Below are 20,756 nucleotides of genomic sequence, written 5' to 3'. Positions count from 1 at the left end.
AACCTTTAAGATTGTTGTATATCAGAACCAATACACATGCAAGGAAACCGAAAAATAATATTAAGAATTATATGTCGATTAGTTGCAAATAAAAGATCTGATTATTATTAATATGATTACCAAGTTTCGTCTAGAAACCAGATTAATCATTCCCGATTAGATCTGATTATAATAAAGGTAGAAGGAGAGTCTCCTGTTATTAGACGAAATTAAAAACATGACGGTGATATAAAACCAACCTGTTGACGGTTGATCATGGGTCTTGATTGTGGAATAACTGCATAGATCGAACTCCTGTCCTTAAAGGTTTTTACTTCACTTCTATCGGCTGTAAGAACAGAGTAAAACCCCAGGATTTAATTTAGATTTACCGAGTTTCCAACAGCAATGGAAAACGATAAACGCAAAGTGAATACTAAGAAACCGGAAAGAATTTGCAGAGAGAATAAGAGAGCTTTCAATTTTTGTGAGTATCAAATATGGATCCTAGGGAGATGTATTTATAGGCATTGAAACCCTATAAGGCAGAAAAGGGGCCCATATGGGCCAGCCCTTGGAAACCTTACAGCAACAACTTGCTCTCCAAGCTAGCCATTTTTCTAACCCTTCCAGAATATTATGTTTCCATATCCACGAAGTGGTAGAATATTTTGTTGTCATATCTACGAAGTGACAGAATACTATGTTGCAAAATCTATGAAGTCAACCGTTTGACCAGAAATGTGTCGTGCGAAGTGCCAAGAGCGCCTAAATCGCGCACTCGCGGCGTCGGCTAGTGCTAGGCTAGGCTAGGCGTGCGTGTGTAGGCTTGGCCCATTCATTTGATCCACTAAAGCCTTTTAAGGCCTATCAAGGGAAAAGACTTATAAACCTACACAAGGTTTCTGATGGGTTTTGAGCATAGCAAACAATCTTATGTGTGGATGCAACCCTAATTGTTGGATCTATGTATTTCCTATTAGACATACAAGCATTGAACACAAAAACAAGAAACCCTAGCATGCTTCTATAATTTTCGAAATTAACAAAATAAGGGTTAGAACACATACCTTTATTGTTATATTGTAATAACAATGGTTTACTTGAAGATCTTGACTTTGAGAACAAGTGTAACACCTATAATGGCTCACAAACACACAAAACAAGAGGATGAAAGGAGAGAGGAGGGAGGTTCTTCAAAGTTTCAGCTCTTCCAGGGTTTCAAAGTGATGGCCGAAACTTAGAGGGTGAGGCGCCTTTTATAGTTTAGGTTGCTTAGTCCCAAAACTAGTGTTTGCTGGAGGAAACCTTAATTTCCAGCTTAAGGCCTAAGTAGCCCATGGACTCCCCTTCTCAAGGATTTGGATGAAAATCATTAGGGCCTCCCCAGAGTTTTCGTCCAACCCTCTTTAGGGTGGTCCAAGAGCCCAAAACCACAACTATTAGTTAATTACAAATCAGCCTGTGTACTTTTAATTAACTCATTTAATCCCAAAATTAATTCCAAATTAATTTCTGATTAAATATTAATTAAATAACATGATTTCTAATTAATATATTATTTTCATAACATATTGATAAATCATTTATATATTAATTTATTATTCCAAATAATAAATTCAATCTCTCTCTCTAAAAGTCATCATGTCAAGTTGCTAGCATGAAGGCAACCCACAAGAACTGTGTTTCTATCAATTCAAGTGCATACCAATTATAATTATGGGCTTAAACACCTAATCCAATAGTCTCCCACTTGGATAAGTCTAAATTGCAAGTATAACTTCAAAAAATTGACTAGAAAATTGTAGCTCTCAAAGCCGATGTTGAACTATGACTTAGTCAGTAACGTGTCCTAAGATAAGTGATCATATAACCCTCTGTTCTACAAGATATCATGTGGACAAATGACATGGAACAGAATCATTGATTAATAATAACAAAAATAAATTCAATCAACAACGATAGTTATAAAAAATGTAATGTTCGAACCATACAAGAAAAAAAAATCTTATACGTTTACCATTAGAATATCCTTTTGCAAGAATGTGTGAACCAAATACATCTCACATATGACATTCACAATATCATGGTCGATCAAACAATTTAATCAATCAACTCTTAAAAGTACGTAGAACTACTTACATATTCGAGTGTGTATAAAAGCAGATTCTACATATAATCACAAGGATACGCAAGAGATGTACAAAATTGAAAGTAAATAACAAGTTTTCATTTAAGATATCGTTGACTAATTTAATTATAAAATAAAACGCCGATCTTTTATGTTTTAAAAAGATACGCCAAAGCTAAATCATGCACGTAAAATAGAAAGATCGCATGCAAATTTGTAAGCAGATTTTCCCCATACGTTTCCATCATAACTTTGTCTATATAATTAACGCACAAGCAATCTCTAAAACAAAGCGCCTTCGATATCAAAAGCATTTCATTTCAATAACAAAAATATGATGAACAGATATGGATGAAAGCAAACCGTTTTGATGTTCTCATGGTTAGGCCATGGTCACATTTCTCGTTTAAACCCGTGGAAACCACAAGTCTTTTTGTTATTAATCAAGACTAGGTTTAAACTCGTAGAACTATGATTGAAAAAGAAAAACACTATTGATAGTCCAAATCATAACGAAAATAATTTAAAATACAATTTTACCAGATGAAAAATACAAATTGAAAGTATATTGGTAAAAAGCACTAATTTGATTTTTAGTGCTATCTTTTAATATTGTTCAAATGAGAAGAAGATAGGATAAATATGTTATAAATAGAATTATTTTTATTGTACCAACTTATATTTATGATATTCTAATATTGCTATCATATAATACAAATCAAATAGGTTGATAAGTAATATTACTGTTATTATAGCACCAAAATATTTTTGTAAGTTATTTTCTTTTCATGCTTCTTAATAGATAAATTTAAATGACATGTGATATTTAAGCAAAGCAACATAAGTTAAGTCGTTAAAATGTGAAGCACTTAATTGTTTACAGCAACCTAAGTTAAGTGATTAACTTGAACTTTAACTAATTAATACATGATTTGTTAATTGTCTGGTTAACAACTTCAACTTTTGCTGCAAAAACAATCACTTTAAAAAATAAGATCAATTTCTTGTTTCTCGTGAAAGTAAAATATGTTTACTACTCAAAGATAGACCTAAAATCTATTATAATAAATGAATTGTTTTTTTGCCACATGTCATCTTCTCATTCATTTGGATACATGACATTTTGTAGAATTTTTAAATTTTATATTTTTCACTTGTCATTTTATTGTATTTTTCATTTTATTAAATTAAAATTTCACATTTAATATATAAGATAATATATATGTAAGGTATTTATTAAAAATGATGTATATATGTAATGTATTCAATACATTAAAGCTTCATTAATTTTAATAATTCAAAAAAAAATTATTTTTCTTACAAATTCAAAATTTTCAAATTGTTAAAGTTTCATGTTTATTTTTTTTTTTAAATAAACTCATGTAATACATGGGTCTCGCACCTAGTGGTTAATAAAAAACCAATTTTTATTATTATTTTTCTTTACTAACTTAAAATAGTCTTAATATTTATAGAGAAAGGATCACCTTGCTATTGATCAACCTAGATTGTATTTAAATAAAAAAAATGTTGGGATTTCTTTTTAAACGCCAATAAAATTGAACCAAAAAAACAAAAACAATAGTATTTTCTGAAGTGATACAAAATCCTGAAGTTGATGAGGTCACAAGTGAAGAGAATCATCCAACAAACACATAGCGGATTAATATTGCTAGCGGATTAATATTGCTAAATAGGAAGGAATTGGCGGGGATTATACCTTTAATGGAACAGATGAAACGGAATTTCTCGAGCCAGAAAAACATTGGAGTTTGTTCATATGCTTAGCATACATGTTTCTTTGCATGTATTTGACCAAATGGTAGATAAAAGTGGAAATTTAAGAAAAAAAAATTAGAGAAACATAAATTTTTGGAATACGACAAGAAGCCATCAACAAATTAAAAATTGCACACACCCAATATTTATTGATAGAAAAACGATTTGAAACTTAGAGAAAGGAGATAACAATCAACGTACATATATTATGGAATACAAACCCATGTCTTGCAATCCACTCACCTTTTTGGTCGATTTCATCATCATATGCTTCCATAACAATGGAGGTGCAGTGGTGGTGACGGAGTATACTTATCAAATTCAAATCAATCATCTCGGAATCCAAAAACACTCAAGAAGATTCGAAAAAAATGATAAAGAGTAAATTAAAAAAACTTTATTGATTTGTAGAAGCAGAATCGAGATGATTAGGGTTTAAAGTGAGAAAAATACTGAAGAAAAGATGGAGCATTAATATTTTTGGCAACGATTATGGATCGGTAGAGATTTTTGGATATAACCTGTTTCCTAAATAAATCCCAATTCATCAGGAATTTGCGTAGATATCACTTCGAAGGGTAGAGATTTTTGGATATAACGTGTCAAATAGGTATTCATATATTAAGTAGGTGGATTTATAACCTTTTTGGGTGATAAACATCAAATTATGGACTTAATTAAAAAGATCTATATAGATTCTATTACTTATTTAAAAATAATCGATTTTACTAAAACAAACCAATAATCGATTTTAATAAATACGCCAAAGCTGAATAACTTTCAAATTTATCGCATTTTTGTTTAAGATACCGTTAGAGTAATTTAATTATTATAAAATAAACCGCCGATCAATATATATAGTATCTTTTATGCTTTAAAAATATACCCCTAAACTGAATCATGCACGTAGAATGGAAAGATTGCATGCAGATTTTCCCCATACGTATTGTAAGCAGTTTCCATCATAACTTTGTCTATATAATTAACGCACAGACAATCTCTAAAACAAACCACCTTCGATATCATCTCAATCAGACAAAATGACGATGAACAGATATGAACGAAAGCAAACCGTTTTGATGTTCCCATGGTTAGGCCATGGTCATATTTCTCCTTTCCTAGAACTAGCCAAAAAACTAAGCAACACCAACCTCTTTAACATCCACCTATGTTCGACTCCTGCAAATCTCAAATCAATCAAGACTTCACCAGCTGCAATTCAGTTCATAGAGCTTAACCTTCCGTCTCTACCGGAGCTACCACCAGATCTTCACACCACCAATGGCCTCCCATCTCATCTTATGCCTCTTCTCAAGAAAGCTTTTGACATGGCAACTGATGAGTTTTCAGGTATCTTGAAAACCCTAAAACCTGATTTGTTGATTTACGATATCATTCAACCATGGGCTCCGGTGGCTGCCTCCGCCCTTTCAATCCCTTCCGTGGTGTTCATCACCACGAGTGTTGCTGCCACCATGGTTCATTTTCATTTGAGCAACCACCCTGGTATTGCGCTTCCCTTCTCGAACATCTACTATCGTAGCTACGAGTATGGAAAGGTTGTTAAAAGCTTAGAGGATATGCGTAAAGATGAAGACTTTGTAATGGAGTGTGTAAATCGATCTTCCGATATGGTTCTTGCAAAATCTTTCAAGGAGATTGAAGGTAAGTACAGTGATTACCTTTCTGTTCTTACTGATAAAAGGATTGTGCCAGTAGGTCCACTTGTTGCAGAACCTGTAGAAGAAGAAGAAGACGAGAAACAAAACAGTGTGATGCAGTGGCTTGAAACAAAAGCTGCTGGATCTACTGTTTTTGTTTCTTTCGGGAGCGAATATTTTCTTTCTGATGATGATTTGGAAGAAATTGCATATGGGTTAGAAATAAGCGATGTGAATTTCATCTGGGTTTTAAGGTTTCCAAAAGTTGAAAGAAAACTTAGCCTTTCAGAAGCTTTGCCATTAGGGTTTCTTGAAAGGGTGAAGGATAAGAGTTTAGTGATTGAAGGGTGGGCGCCACAAGGAAAAATATTAGGGCACAAAAACATTGGTGGATTTGTGAGTCACTGTGGATGGAGTTCAGCGATAGAAGCTATGAAGTTTGGTGTTCCAGTAATAGCCATGCCAATGCATCTTGATCAGCCGATCAACGCTCGTTTGGTGGAGGAGGTTGGGATTGGAATGGAGGTGGTGAGGGATGAAAATGGGCGGCTCAGTCGGGAGAAGATGGCGGCGGTTGTTCGGCACGTGGTCGTTAGTAAGTTAGGGGAGGTGGTGAGGGAAAAAGCTAAGCAAATGAGTTCTGTTTTGAGTATGAAAGGCGAGGAGGAGATCGAGTCGGCGGCGATGGAGCTACTGCAGTTGTGCAGCCGTGGTGGTGGTGGTGGTGCTGGACCCAGTGAAACTAACGAAGCCATTGAAATTGGTGAAGTTTAAAATGATGGATATCTCCTCTCTTGGTTTAGTTTTTAAAAGTTATTACTTAGATATATAAACATAACTTTAGTTTAGGGGTTTATTATGAAAATATTGTTAACATGATTTTCATAAAGATCCTAACATATACTATATTTTAATTTCTTTTTCTTTTGGTTAGAGATCTTGAGGAAAAGGCTATCCTTTTTTTTGTGTTTAGCCTCATAATCATATTTCAGTGATATTTATTATATGTAATTACTTTTGTTTCAATATAGCTGTCTAATTTAATAGTGTGTTTTCCATGAGTCAGTAAAAGTAATCATTTGTAATGTGTTTATGTCTAAAAAATTCTTTAACCTTTTTTCACCTTCATATTAATTTGTTCAAAGTAAAAAATTAGTCTTTATCTTCAACATGTGGTTGTATATATATGAATAATCAATCTGGTGTAGTACTTGTGTTTGTAGGTATGAAAACATGTTTCCAGGTGTTTTTGTCTGTATAGAACCACCATTGATGGTGATAGTCAAAATAACACCCATGTTGAAGATGATGAAACGATATATTATATGTTTAGACATGCTTTTTTAGATATCATATATTATGATGTTTTTTATTGATGTTAATATCACGTAATATTTTTTATTTTAAAAATATGATATGTGCTTAAAACGACAAATCAACATGAAGTGACTTTATAAAACATTCCAGGTCTATAATGATCAATTATTTAAAATAATCTTTTCAAAATCGGAAAAGGATTTGTCGCAACTGTTCTTTGTCAAATAAAGACGAGTGAAAAATTGAGGTAAGCAAAGGTAGTCGATCTTATTTTAATCAGAAAGTAGGAAAAAAGAAATTAATTAACTTATGGGAATGTGAACTTAAATTGTTACAAAAGTATGACACCAGTTTCAGCTGTTAGTAGATTCCTTGGGTTCATCAGCCACTACTTTATCTGAATTGCCTGTATCTGTATCTACCGTCTGTGCTTGAGACTGCGTCTGTGATTGTGATTGTGACTGTGACTGAGACTGCATCTGTGGCTGTGACTGTGCCTGAGACTGCGTCTGGGATTGTGATTGTGATTGTGCCTGAGAATGAGACTGAGTGCTTTGCGCGTGACTTACACTTTGAGAATCTTGTGCAATCCCAAGAACCACCAGAACAGATCTGGAAAAAAAAAAAAAAAGCAAGGTGTTATGAGTGAGTGCAATGGACATGGTTAGTTAGTTATGGTTATAGAGAGAACCTTGGAAGTGAAGATCTTAAGTCTGGTTGACTCGCATATGCAACTAAGGGAGCCTTGAGCACAGGCTGCTTATTCAGTGCTATTTCCAGCTGTGCAGGAGGAAGCTAATAACAAAATTCACATTTCAAGTATCAATTATAGAATAAAAAACCAAAAATTCCCATATCATTTCGTTATATTATATTATATTATTATTACCTGAAGTAGAACCCCGAAAGATTGAGGTTTTGTTAGCTGAGCACATTTCAAGAATCCTACCCACAGCTTTGGATTCTTCCATATCTGAAGAAAACAATAAATCATTAATTTTGTAGATAAAAATATGTAATAATAATAATAATAGTAAAGTAATACTCACTTGCTTTGTGACAAGGCGAGATAGAATCTCCATAATAAAATCCACCTGTATTATATTCAATATCACATATTCACTTAAAATGAAATACATGTATCCAAACACCCCAGTGCAACTTACCAGAGAGGGAAATGCACCAATGGTCTGGATTACTGTTCGCATGAACAGCATTGGAAGAGGAGTCTGCTCAACCTGAATATAAATATAATGTTTCAGTTAATTATTTTTCAAAAAACAGAGTTGACCAGTCAACCCAAATACATACCAATTGGTTTAAAACTTTTGCTAGAACTTGCTGCGTAAATATCTGTCGTTGCTGAAAGCAAGTGTTGCATGCATCTGTAACCTGCTTATGCAAAACATAAATTAAACAAATTGTTTGTTTAGTTGAATAATGAGGAGTGGAAAAGGAAAAATAAAAGATTAAAGAATACAAATGCATGCCTTCTTTAAGGGAATTCCATCTTTCTCAGGATCAATGCCATGGATACCAATTAGTACTTCAGTTGGAGTAAGAACTGGAGCCTGGCCACCTTGAGATGATTCCTGTATAATATTAGGGGTAAATTTCATTTACTTGTTTATATTATATTTGAGTAGATGTTTCAAAGTACAATGTTGTAACAAGAAAGAATTCAAAAGTATTATGTACAATGCTATAATTTCAAAATATTTAAACTACAATGTCTTAAAAAGAAGAAAGAAATAAAAATTACCTGCAAGGTACGTGTAAGTGCAGCCTGGAATTTATCTGGTGGAAGATTTACAAAACAGGGAAATATCTGAAGAAGCTGCCAAAATAAAAATCAATAAATGTTAACAATAAGAACATACGTCACAAGAACCAAAAAAAATAATAATAATAATAATGATTCATTTACTCAATCGACAATTATCTTTTTCTCCCAGAAGATCAAAAACATGAATGAAAAAAAAGTTGGAAATCTACTTTTTAAAATTAAGTGATATGTTAACTGTTAAGTGTTTGCTTTGTATTTTTGAGAGCTTGTTATAGCAAGAAGGGAAGAAAACCTCATGTTTCGGTAGGAAGGGTAATATCGGAATAAGAATCTCTGCATCCTGTCAAGTAAAACAGATTAACATGAAGGTAGAATTTAATGCATAAAACAAGTAATATTATATTTTATACCTTAAGTTTTGTGTCATATAACTTCTTGATGGTAGCTATCAAGTCAGGTGAAGGAATTGCCCCATCTGTTAGTGTTTGCACAACCTGTTGTTGAAAACAAATGAACATGAAGAAAAAAAAAAGCATTCTCTACTTTCTTGAAAATAATAATAAATATATATATAAATGACCTGCATTAGAAGGATCTCGCTTCCAGCAGGTGGATCTGAAATGATTTCAAGAAGCTGAGGTGATGCACCAATTGTGCGAACTAGTTTTGGGATTTGGACAAAAATTGCCTTCACAAAAATAGACAATAAATTAGAAAATAGAAATGTAGTTTCATTTTTTTATGTTGCTTTTAAATAAAATAAAATAACTCATGCACAACAAACTTCTCAAAAGTCAAACCTGCTTTGCTGCTTTTGACATATTCTTGTAAACAATCAACAGCTGACGAAAAAGAGAATGTTTCTGTAACTCAAAAACATGCAAATAATTAATATCTTTAAAAAAAAATAGCAAAAAATAAAGTGATGATATAAATATTATATTTATACCTTTGTACAAAGGGCAAAATAGAGAGACATGCATCGCTGTGCATCGGTTATTGAAGTGGTCTGAATGCTTTCAGATGTACATGGCTGGCCCACCTCAGAGACACTATCCTTTGTGATCATGGCATTGACTGATGATGGTTGACTTTCGGTCAAAGGTTTTTCCATCTCAGTGTCCTATTATATAATGAACAAGAAGTTAAATATTAAATTTTTTTTGTGTCATTGACATCTCATATCATGTAAAATCCACACCTTTGTTAATTCAGCATCATCATTCATTGCTGATAACAGCATTTCTTTGGCAAAATCTTCAATTTGCAAAGAAATGGACGATATAGGATAAAGCTTGTTTGCCACCTAGATTTCACAATAAATCAACATTTATTTTTATTTTTTTTAAATGCAGAGAAAACAATTAGTAATTTATGATATATACCAGACGAATGGCTTTCATTCGCACTTCCTCCAAGTGGTGCACTGCACTCTGTTGAAAGACCCTAGGTCAAAATATCAAAGATAAAGAGAATATTATTATGTAGATCATATATAAATATATTATATACCTGTAAAGCAATTTTTAAACAGACATCTCTAGTGGGAGGTCTAAGAAGAATTAAACTCCAAACAATACTGAGACCTTGATGCACTCGATCTCCACTGTGTATCTCCTCATTTTGTTCACTGTTTCCAGGAACACATAAACATTCCAACAATTTAAGAACTGACTTTGGTAAGTAAGGAACTTCACTCAGCAATCTACTTAAAGATTTGTCACTGGATGGAAAAGAATCTCTCAGTGTTTCTGCCTGAAACAATTTTAACACTTTAGAAATCATACTTTACATGCTAGAATAGTAAAATGAATGATAATAGTTATAAAGAAACTAAGAATCTTTACAAACCACTTTCAGAAGAAACATTTCATATACAGAAGTTGCAGTTGTTGAAGAAAAGAAGTCATTTTCTGCTTCTGCCTCTCCAAATAGTCTATAGAGGACACGTAATGTTAACTCATGACCCTGAAAGAAATCAAGAATAAGTCACTCTTGTTGTTTTAAATATTTTGAATTTATAAAATATCATTCATGCTGAATAAAATAGTAATGGATATGGAAACATTACCTCATGACTTGTATAATCTGAAAGGATGTGTGTTTGTAGAAGTCTCCAAGCATCCAACTCCAAAGGAAACTGCAACAACATTGAAGTGCTCAAAATTGTTGCAGAGTCACTGAATTATTAGATATTTTGCAAATTATTTATTACCTCAACTCCTAAAAAGGAAATTAAAGAAAAGCGAAGCTGTGAGCCTCCAGCAACTGCTATAAGCTTATAAGCTTCAATGATGCGAATAAAAGCCGATTTCTGTACAAGATCCTTTTGCTCATCTGTAAGGCTAATAACAGGTGCAGACATTTTAGGCAAAACCACTTTAGATGTTAACTGAACAGAAGTTGCTGTTGATGAATTGATGTTGTTTGCATCTGCCATAGCTGCTTTTGGACTAAGTTCCTCAGACTTATCTGTAGACATTGAAGGAACTATGTCTATATCCATTGATGACCTGGCAATATTCGTGATTTGTTCTTGAGTGTCTTCTTCCATGTCAGCAGACACCAATGAGGTGTCAACTTGAATTTCAGGCATGTCATCATCCCGGGTGGAAGAATCTAGACCAGGTATACCATCTTCAAGCTCCCCTATATCAGTATCTTCTAATGGAATTACTGAAGTAACAGTTTTTATAGATGGTATATCAACAGAAAAGGGTGGGCATGTGGGGACCACGTCTTCTTGCTCAGTAACAGAATGTGCCATGTCAGCATCTTTTGCAACTTCCACTTCAGGCTTCTGTGGCTCATCAGTGTGTGTATCGGTTGCAGATTGAGTAATTTGAGAGTTATTGGAGCGTGAAATTATTTCTGCCAAATATGTAGACAGATGGGACCCACTGTTGAGAATATCTTCCTTTCCTTCTTGTGTAGGGCGAATTGAAGGAAGATTTGGCATATTGGCCATGACTACTTGAGCTAGTAAATCAGCAGATAAACTACTGATAAGAATTTCCAACATTGCAGCAGATTGTTCACCCTGTTCAACCAATGATCTAAACATAGTCACAAGCTGCTGCACAGGTCCATTGTCTACATTCTTTTTTGTATTTCCGTTATCGCCCTTTGAGTCTTGTGTAGGTTCCTTGGTCAAAGTAGGTGTTGACCTGGCACGTTTTCCACGTGCATCATCATCTTTATTCATATCATTAACATCTTGTACTTCAGGCCTTTTCCTGACTGCAGATATTTCTGTTGAGGGTTTTATATCCTGTAAGAAATTGAACATCCATTTTTAGCCAAGTTTTTGAATTTTACGATTTCGACCCCTTGAGATTAAATACAACCCAAATCGACCCATTTAAATGAGAAGTTTATGTGGATGGGGTCAGGTACCTGTGCAATTACTGAATTAGCCACAGAAAGTTGTTGAAGGGCTTCTTCAGCCAACCCTCCAGCTTTCATTTCTCTAAGTGATCCAACTAAACGATCCCGCCACTATGCAAAAACTTATAATTAATACTAATGATACCAATAATAACAATAACAATGAGAAGAGCTTTATGGATTAAGCACTTAATATATGGTTGTATTAAGACACAACCCTTTACTTAATTTGACAGAATGACTTAAAGGGTTAAGCCAAAAAACCTGGCTTGATGTATTAAGATACCAACTCTTTACCTATTTCTCCTTCCTTTTTCCTCCTAAATTCTAATTGATGAATTGAGTGAAAACACTATGTGTTGGAATGTATGGGTATAATGGTCATTGAGTCTCATTTAGACGGTTTATTCTTTCTAGAAAAGAAACAGACTTTATATGTACAACACTTTATCACATCATTTACCAATTCAACCACTTTAGACATACACAACTTAATGGGGTAAAGAAAAAGAGAGTTTGCATGTAATAGACAGGTGGCAACTGCATGGAAGAAATGAAGAAAGTGGGAGAATTACCGGAACAGCACCTGGATGAGTGCATTTCAAACAGGAGAGGAAAGCATTTTTTAAAGCATGATGAACCCCTGACACATGTCCTGCTTTAACAGCAGTGCTTGATGGATCCAAACCAAGTAAAACTGGAAGAATTCGACCATAAAATGAAGGTCTTTTCTTTGCAATTGCTGAAAGACTGCAGATGCATTTAAGAGGCGTAAGCAATGGTAAAGTAACATTTGAATAAACATTTGGAAGAACAACGATTCACTTTTCTACAAGTGAGGTTTCATACAGAAACTACTATAGCATATATTTGAATGACAGAGATCAGATACCTCTTGATTAGCACAATAACCACCATATTGCTGAGTGACTTCACAGCTGGATATCTTAGCTGATCAAGCAACAAACCTAAGTTCCTACTTGCTTCGATTGATAAATCACTAACATTAAGTATGGGATGCCCTCCACGAAGCCATGCTATGTTAAATTCATCTGGCATCTCTACAACACAAGTAATCAGACAAAAAGCATCATCAATAAGAACAAATAACTTATTGATAGTGGAGGAGAAATACCTCCAGAAGTTTGATCTTCAGGTGGTTCAGAAGAGGCACTTGGATCAGCTGTATATAGAAGAGTTACTGCTTCAATGAACTTAAGTGCAACCAACTTTCTTCCATCACTTTCCGGCTTAAAAAAATATTCAGTTACAGAGAATCAGAATGCATACATTATGTAAAAAGGTTGTGCCAAATGTTTGAGAATAGTGCTTACCTTGTATGCCATTGAATATATTTCATCTTTAAGTTTCAACACCCATGCCCATGATGACTCAAGAGAATCATCCAACTCGCTTGAATACAAACCCTGTGAGCTACATCTATCAGTAATGCTATATATTTTGGAACCATGTTGGATATGAATGATCATTGTGAAGAAAAAAATCAAATATCACAATAACATCTCCTTCTCCTTGACTTTATATATGTTTGAAAAGTGATATCATCATCCGATTTATTTTAGCAATCAACATATGAAAGTTACCTGAATTGCCATTTTGGTAAGAGCTCGTTGAAATAAGCTGATTCCACATGTGATTGCTTGTCTAGCAACTGCTGGTGTGACATCTCTTAAGAGAGTTATCAATAAAGGTACAACTTCAGGTAATAAATCAGTATAATTCAACCCAACATCACCAGCAATCCTGCAAAAAAGAAGCAATCAGTCATGAAGTCCGGTGCTTTTCTAATTTATATAGAGGAAAACCACAAATCAAAAAGTTCACACAGCACATAGGCAACTCCATGTTTCTGATGTTGAGCATTTTTTCATTCATGCCATGTCCTTCTTTCAAAAATAGGGATGTAAAACATCTAGGTGGAAGATCTAAACTTCTCTAGCAATATCTTTAGTGAACAAGGCAAGTTTAAATTATTAGATTCTGGACCCAAGAAAAAAAAAATTATACTCAATTTCTAGTTTTTGGACCTGACTCTCATACTGCTGTTGAGTACTAGAGAGAATTCCAATGCAAACCCCATAATCTTTCCTGGCCAAAATAATTCTCCAGACAAATAAGTAGGGATTGAGCATTTTGGATAGAAGGTTATTCAAATTTACCAATGTGTTGCCAATTTGAGAGATATAATGGAAAAAACGATAACTAAATGAAATATCAATCAGAGTTTATGATACACACTCTGCAACGTATCTGCGAACGGGACTGCAGCGGTCTGTGTGGAGATCAAGAAGTTGAGGAAGGAACTCCATGACCAAGTGAGGGTCTTCTGCGCCAGAAAACTTCTCTTTCAATTTACGTAAGGTCTCGAGCTTCGAAGGAACATCAGTGGAGAACTTGGCGGAGTCAATGAGGTTAGCAAACTTCTCCCTCGAAATCGTTTGCATCATTCCGACCATGATCTATCAGCAAACAGCAAAACCTCTAGTTCATGAACCCTAATACTAACAATTCCCCAACTGGACTTGGATTGAAGCGGTGTGTTTTGGCCTTCGGTGGGATTTGTGAACTGCGGAACAGCGGAAGGGTTCACGTTTTCAGAACTCCGACACGAGAGGTTTTTTTAGTTTTAATTTGTTGTAATTTTGGTCTCTTAAATAAATTAGTTTTTAGACAACAATCTTCAATATATTAGTTACAGAACATTTTTGATAAATATAGATAAATCGTTAATTTTATGGAAAATTAAATAAATAAGCTCGTTGATAAAAAAAATAAAAAATAAATAAGAAATTACTAGAATGGTCCTTGTATTATGGTGTTATTTGTACGTTTAGTCCTTCAGTTGGGTTTTCTATTTGCAAAGTCCTTAAATGTCACATTTGTTGCACGATAGTCCATAGGTCATTATTCTAACACTGTCAACTTTTGTTGTTAGTGAGTCCATGAGTAGGGGTAGTTTAATTAGGGTGTTGATCGGGTAAAAGTTTTAGGTTTTGGGTAGTTTGGGTAGGGTAAATTAAGTTTTCTATAATATAATAATACTTGATACCCGACCTATATTGTAATTCGGGTTTTTTGGTTTCAGGTATTCACATTTTGGATCGAGTCGGGTGTTTTCGGATATACCCAAAAATTACTTAAGTATCACTAATTGGATTTTTATTACATTTGGGTTTGAGCATGCAAATTTTTTTATGATTAGTTTGGGCATCGTGAAGTTGAACATAAAGTTTAAAGGTTATATAAAAAATGATTTCGCATGCGTTATATTACTGTAAAATGAGAGGCATATAATTTCCAGCAACAATCATTTTGCAAGAAATGAGAGGCATCTAAAAGTTCATACGATGACTAACAGATATTTACTGTTTCAATACATTCATTTGTAGCAGATTTATGATTTTACTTTGAAACATTCATTTTAATTTTATAAAATCCAATGTGACTAAATAACAACATAGGGTTAAAATGTAATTATATATAGTCATATAGATCAATATGTTAATAACATTAGGTGTTTATATTAATCGGGTATTTAGGTATACCCGGATTTTTTTAAACCTACCAATACGTGACCTATTTTAATATTGGGTTCCCCGGTTACCCGAATTTTCGAACCTGATACCCGATTTACCCGGCCCGATCTATCCAAATTTAAAATGGGTCTGTAACACCGTAAAAATTAAAACAATTTTTCGCATTTTCAAACACATTCTTACAAACTCGTTCATTCATAAAATGTCATGGTATCATGTCTTTATTTCACAAAACATCTCCCAAGATCAAAATACATAAAATCTCATGTGTGTGTACGAATCAAGCCGACGCCTTCCCGCGGTCATCACTGGTACCTGAAACACATAACACGTAACACTGTAAGCATAAGCTTAGTGAGTTCCCCAAAATACCACTCTAACACATAATAGCCACTCGAGGCTGTAACTTTGTCGACCCTCTGGTCAATGTGTCTCAGCGGGGCCCTCCAGCCCCAACTCTCTGTGGGCCCTCTGGCCCCACTGTTTTGAAAACCGGACCGGACCGGCCGGTTCAACCGGGAACCGGTCGTGGTTCCGGTTCTTTCACTCCCAAAAACCGGCAACAGCTTAAACCGGGAAAAACCGCCGGTTTTCTTCGACCCGCGGTCCAACCGGGCCGGTCCAACCGGGCCGGTTCAACCGGCTTCCGAACCGTTTTTTTTTTCTTTTGTTTTTTTTGTTTTCTTCAAATCCATCAGGAAATAACTCAAATAACATAAAATTAAAAATTCTCAAACCTCAATTTCGCATCCAGTACACAAAACAGAAGAGGAGCCGTTCGAAACCCAAACTCCATAACCTAAGTCGATTAACACAATCGACTAAAACACCCCCGATTTCAGTTTCATTCGACTTCCTAATCGCTTCCAATCGATCGAAGGGGCAAGGATTTCAACGATTTGTGCTCCACATTCAGCGACACAGTGAAGATTTCAACGATTTGTTCTCCAATTTCAACCATAGTCGACACTTCCATTACATAATACAAAGGTAATTAATCACTAACTAACACTTCCTAAGTTCCTATCAGCTATAAATCTATAATTGTTTCAGTGTATCTTTTCTGATCAAACAAGCTTTTACCATCGTTTCTAATAAATAAACACCCAAAGCTTTGGGTTATTTAAATCACAGCTCATTCAATACCAAAACATGGTATGATAATTACCTCTTTGTCATCATTAGTAGTCAATGAATATACATTTATGTTATCATCCAACTTGCCTTCATTCCATTTGGAATATATGATCACACGAAACTCTCAAATACTTTTAGATGATGGAGTGTCATATTTTTTCTATTTGTTCTTTGAAATATAAAGTTTTGATGTAGTGTATAACAGATTGTCATTTCATGCTAAATATCACTGTCCTTGTAATTCATTTATATATATCTAACATGGTCAATGTGAAACAAATATTTTTTAGACCATATATGATCAGAATAAACTGTAGACATATTTTTTAAATGCTTATTTAAATTGTATAGATTATGAGCACTCCTGGTTCAAGTTCCAATCCATCCGAAGAAGCCCAGTCGAATACCGTCCCATCTGGTTCACAAGCTTCTACTCAACCAAATGTTCGGGCAAAAAAGGATCCTGCTTGGAAGTATATTACTCAGCTTAATAGTGGAGGTGGAAAAAAAGCATACTTTTGTACTTTTTGTAAAAATACATATAACGGTGGAGGTATCAATAGAATGAAACAACACCTTGCTGGAGTGCCAGGTGCTATTTCAGCATGTTCGAGTTGTCCAGGAGATATAAAGTTTGTCATGAAAAGTTCATTGGATGAAAATGCCAAAAAAACAAAAGAGAAACATGCTGGTGTGCTTAGTGATACTTCGGGGGTGAATGTAGATAACATGTATGATGTTATTGATGATGATGATGATGACGTTCAAGTACTCACCCAACAATCAACTCAAAAAAAAGATGGAAAGAGAAAAGCTCCTCATGCCTCCCAAACCAAAACCGTGCCACCTTTTTTAAGAAAAGGTATGCATGATCCTTCTCAACCATCGATTAAGGCAACATTGCAAAGTAAGGAAAGATGGCATGATACGGATTTAGCTCTTGCTATGTGGTTTTATGATGCTTGTATACCTATGAATGCTGTGAATTCACCCCTTTTCCAAATAGCAATGAGCAAAGTTGCTAGTATGGGTCATGGATACACGGGGCCTTCATATCATGCTATGCGTGTCACGTTGTTGAAAGATGCGAAACAGTCCGTACAACTTATAGTTGATTCCTATAGATGTTACTGGGCAGAAAATGGTTGTACAATTATGGGTGATGGCTGGCGGGATACAAGACAAAGACCCCTTATCAATTTTATGGTGGATTGTGCAAAAGGGATTTCATTCATCAAATCAGTTGATGCATCGGATATTGAGAGTAATGCCCAAACATTATGCAACTTGTTTAGTGAGATTGTTGATATTGTTGGTCGTCAGAATGTCGTTCATTTAGTCACTGATAATGCTGCAAACTATAAGGCTGCAGGAAGATTGTTATGTGAGAAGTATTCGTCCATTGTTTGGTCTCCTTGTGCAGCTCACTATATGAACTTGATTATGAAGGACATGTCAGAGATGCGTGAAGTCGCTGATTTGGTTACACTTGCGTCAAGGGTTACAATTTTTGTTTATAACCACAAATGGCCATTAAATTGATTAAGAAAAAGACCAGGTTGGACAGAAATTATTCGTCCAGGTGCCACTCGTTTTGGTACTGCATTTATTGCATTGAAAAGTTTGTGTGATCACAAACATGATTTGCAAGCTATGGTCACCTCCCCGGATTTTTAAAAAGTGATTAGATTAGAAAAAGCAAAAGAAGTTAAGATTATCATATTGAATGAAAGCTTTTGGAATAATTGTGCTATAATAGTAAAGGTCATGACTCCAATGTTGAGACTTTTACGGATTTGCGATTCGGATGAGAAGCCGGCTTTAGGTATAATTTTTGTTTATATTCTTTAATGATGTTTACAAATATATTGTCATTTTATTATTTTAATTGATGTTTTTTTTTTCTTTTTTTAGGTTATGTATACGAAGGGATGTATAGGGCAAAAAAAGGAATTAAGAAACTTTTTCGTAACAACAGAGAGTTGTACACCCCGTATACTAACATCATCAAAAATCGGTGGGATCGGATGTTGCGTAAGAGTCTTCATGTTGCTGCTTATTGGTTGAATCCAGTATTTCAATATGATCAAGAAAATTTTTCTAAGAAACCAGAGGTGGTTGGGGGGATAATGGATATGATTGAGCGTTATAGCAGTGTTGGTACCGTGGATGGTCTAACTCTCATGGACCAACTAAAGTTGTTTCGTGAGCATGAGGGTAGTTTTGGTAGAAAACTTGCTTTCGCTTCTCGCAATACTACTCGTCCCGGTAACTTTTTTTTTTCAAATTTTTATTAATAGTGAATTATAGTAAAAATATTATAATATTATTTTGTTATTTTCCATTAGATGAATGGTGGAAATTACATGGCGGAGATGCTCCGAAATTGCAAAAATTTGCAATTCGAATTTTAAACCAAACTTCTTCTTCTTCCGGGTGTGAAAGGAATTGGAGTGTCTTTGAAAGAATCCACACTAAAAGAAGGAATCGATTGGAGCATCAAAGACTTAATGACCTTGTTTATGTTCATTATAATTTGCGTCTACAAAATAGGTAATGTATACATTCAAACTTTTTTTTTTCATTTTCTTTATTTATGTGTAAAAGTACATTAATATTTTTGTCTAGGCTCAAAGATTACAAAAAGTCTTATGATCCGATTGATTATGAAAGTATTGATAAAATCGAGTTTTGGGTGGTTGATGAAATACCGAAGGGTGAACTAAATTATAATGAATTGGAAAATATGGTTGAAGAAGAACCACCAAACTATGATGAATCAATGATGTTTGAATCCCAAGTTTCTCAAGGTTAGTATTTTATGTTATTATATCAATATTTTGTTTTTCTTCAATTTGAGTTTAATTTTTGCTAAAATTGAATTTGAATTTGTTATTGAAGATGATGATGGAGTTGCGTTAGAAGAAATTGACATTTATTCATTTAGATGAAAATTAAATTGTGATTGAAGTTTGCATTTTGATACATTTCATGGTATTTTGATGTTTATGTTGTAAACTTTTTTTTTCGAAGACTAGAATCAAGATGTGGTGAATTATTTTCTTGGTATTTTGTATGTTTGATACTTTTATTTAATGTTGAAAACTAATGTTTATTGATATTTTTGGCTTAAAGTTTATTTTTGTATTTTTTTGGAATATTTTAAAATTTTAAATACAATAATGATGTAATAATGAAGTCATCCGGTTCATCCGGTTTTCTGGACCGGTCCGACCGGTTGAACCGGTTGACCCATCGACCCGGTTAGGCTGCCGGTTCGATGTCCGGTCCGGTTTTCAAAACATTGTCTGGCCCTAACTCTAGGGACCCGAAAGTCCCAACTCTGTAACTCTGAATCATGCATATCACATATCACAATAAATCACAACACATAAATAACATGCAAATACACTGGCATATAACTCTATAGTACTCTGTCACATAACTCTGTTACCACACTGGGTAAAGTATAGTGAGAAGACTCATCTCTGGTATCTCGGTAAATCTCTGACTCGGTAAACGTTGGCCTAGCCTCCGCCTAATCATATGAAATAAATACCCTATTTAATATAACTCTCAAAGGCTAAACTATGTCCTCTTATGACACTCTTAGAAGGGTAAAAGACCATTTTACCCCTCTCATAACTCAAAAGGCCCCACAATAGACCATACCCTAAAAGTCAACCAAAAGTCAACTTTTCGGGTTACGCTGCGCGTACCAGATGTGTACGCAGAGCGTACCCGGCTGCATCTCAGAATCGGGGAACGCCACCCAGTACGCGGCGCGTATTGGGATTACGCCCGGCGTACTCCCCAGCTTCAGCCCCCTAGCTCTTGAGGTCTTAAACAGTTAAGACCCACGTCCAATTTCTAGATCTGACCACATCTAAGCCTCTTAATCCATAAAGTTGATGACTTTAAGCCTTTGCATGGTTGAACAAGCCACCAACTCCCATAATGTTCCATCCTTTAACTCTATAAGGCTTATTACTCAAGCATGACCTCAAACTAACAACCAAGAT

At 34.6% G+C, this 20,756-nt stretch overlaps 2 protein-coding genes and 1 pseudogene across 2 annotated transcripts; 2 read left to right on the top strand and 1 right to left on the bottom strand.

Annotated features, from left to right (window-relative positions):
• Window positions 1-4,935: 4,935 nt before the first annotated feature.
• On the top strand, window positions 4,936-6,394 carry LOC145072053 (UDP-glucosyltransferase 29-like). Its single transcript, XM_079018413.1, has one exon. The coding sequence runs from the start codon at window positions 4,936-4,938 to the stop codon at window positions 6,322-6,324; it is 1,389 nt and encodes a 462-aa protein (XP_078874539.1). The 3' UTR covers window positions 6,325-6,394.
• Window positions 6,395-7,115: 721 nt separating this feature from the next.
• Window positions 7,116-14,698, bottom strand: ESP4 (HEAT repeat-containing protein). The gene is made up of 26 exons (XM_079018412.1): window positions 14,300-14,698; window positions 13,645-13,804; window positions 13,375-13,467; window positions 13,176-13,290; window positions 12,933-13,101; window positions 12,616-12,790; window positions 12,050-12,151; window positions 10,869-11,924; window positions 10,725-10,793; window positions 10,505-10,621; window positions 10,166-10,408; window positions 10,039-10,086; window positions 9,855-9,959; window positions 9,603-9,776; window positions 9,454-9,516; window positions 9,234-9,341; window positions 9,064-9,147; window positions 8,946-8,993; window positions 8,630-8,704; window positions 8,358-8,459; window positions 8,179-8,259; window positions 8,034-8,105; window positions 7,917-7,961; window positions 7,757-7,840; window positions 7,559-7,662; window positions 7,116-7,479 (listed from the first exon to the last, which is right to left on the bottom strand). The coding sequence occupies exons 1-26, from the start codon at window positions 14,515-14,517 to the stop codon at window positions 7,221-7,223; spliced, it is 3,969 nt and encodes a 1,322-aa protein (XP_078874538.1). The 5' UTR covers window positions 14,518-14,698; the 3' UTR covers window positions 7,116-7,220.
• Window positions 14,699-17,088: 2,390 nt separating this feature from the next.
• On the top strand, window positions 17,089-19,685 carry LOC145075557 (uncharacterized; annotated as a pseudogene).
• The last annotated feature ends 1,071 nt before the right edge of the window (window positions 19,686-20,756 follow it).

This window comes from Lactuca serriola, chromosome 9 (assembly GCF_051521515.1).
Source record: "Lactuca serriola cultivar US96UC23 chromosome 9, Lser_US96UC23_V15, whole genome shotgun sequence".
Lineage (NCBI taxonomy): Eukaryota > Viridiplantae > Streptophyta > Magnoliopsida > Asterales > Asteraceae > Lactuca > Lactuca serriola.
The sequence above is the reverse complement of the archived record's forward strand: the minus strand, read 5'-3'. Positions and strand labels throughout refer to the sequence as shown.

Bases quoted from the DNA above. Each gene is read 5' to 3' on its own strand.
- LOC145072053 (XM_079018413.1), top strand. From the start codon at position 4,936: ATGAACAGATATGAACGAAAGCAAACCGTTTTGATGTTCCCATGGTTA.
- ESP4 (XM_079018412.1), bottom strand. From the start codon at position 14,517: ATGGTCGGAATGATGCAAACGATTTCGAGGGAGAAGTTTGCTAACCTC. The intron at 12,791-12,932 runs GTATCTGATCTC...ATGCATCTGCAG, and splicing joins GTTATTGTGCTAATCAAGAG to TCTTTCAGCAATTGCAAAGA. The intron at 7,841-7,916 runs GTGAGTATTACT...TGTTTTCTTCAG, and splicing joins CTCGCCTTGTCACAAAGCAA to ATATGGAAGAATCCAAAGCT.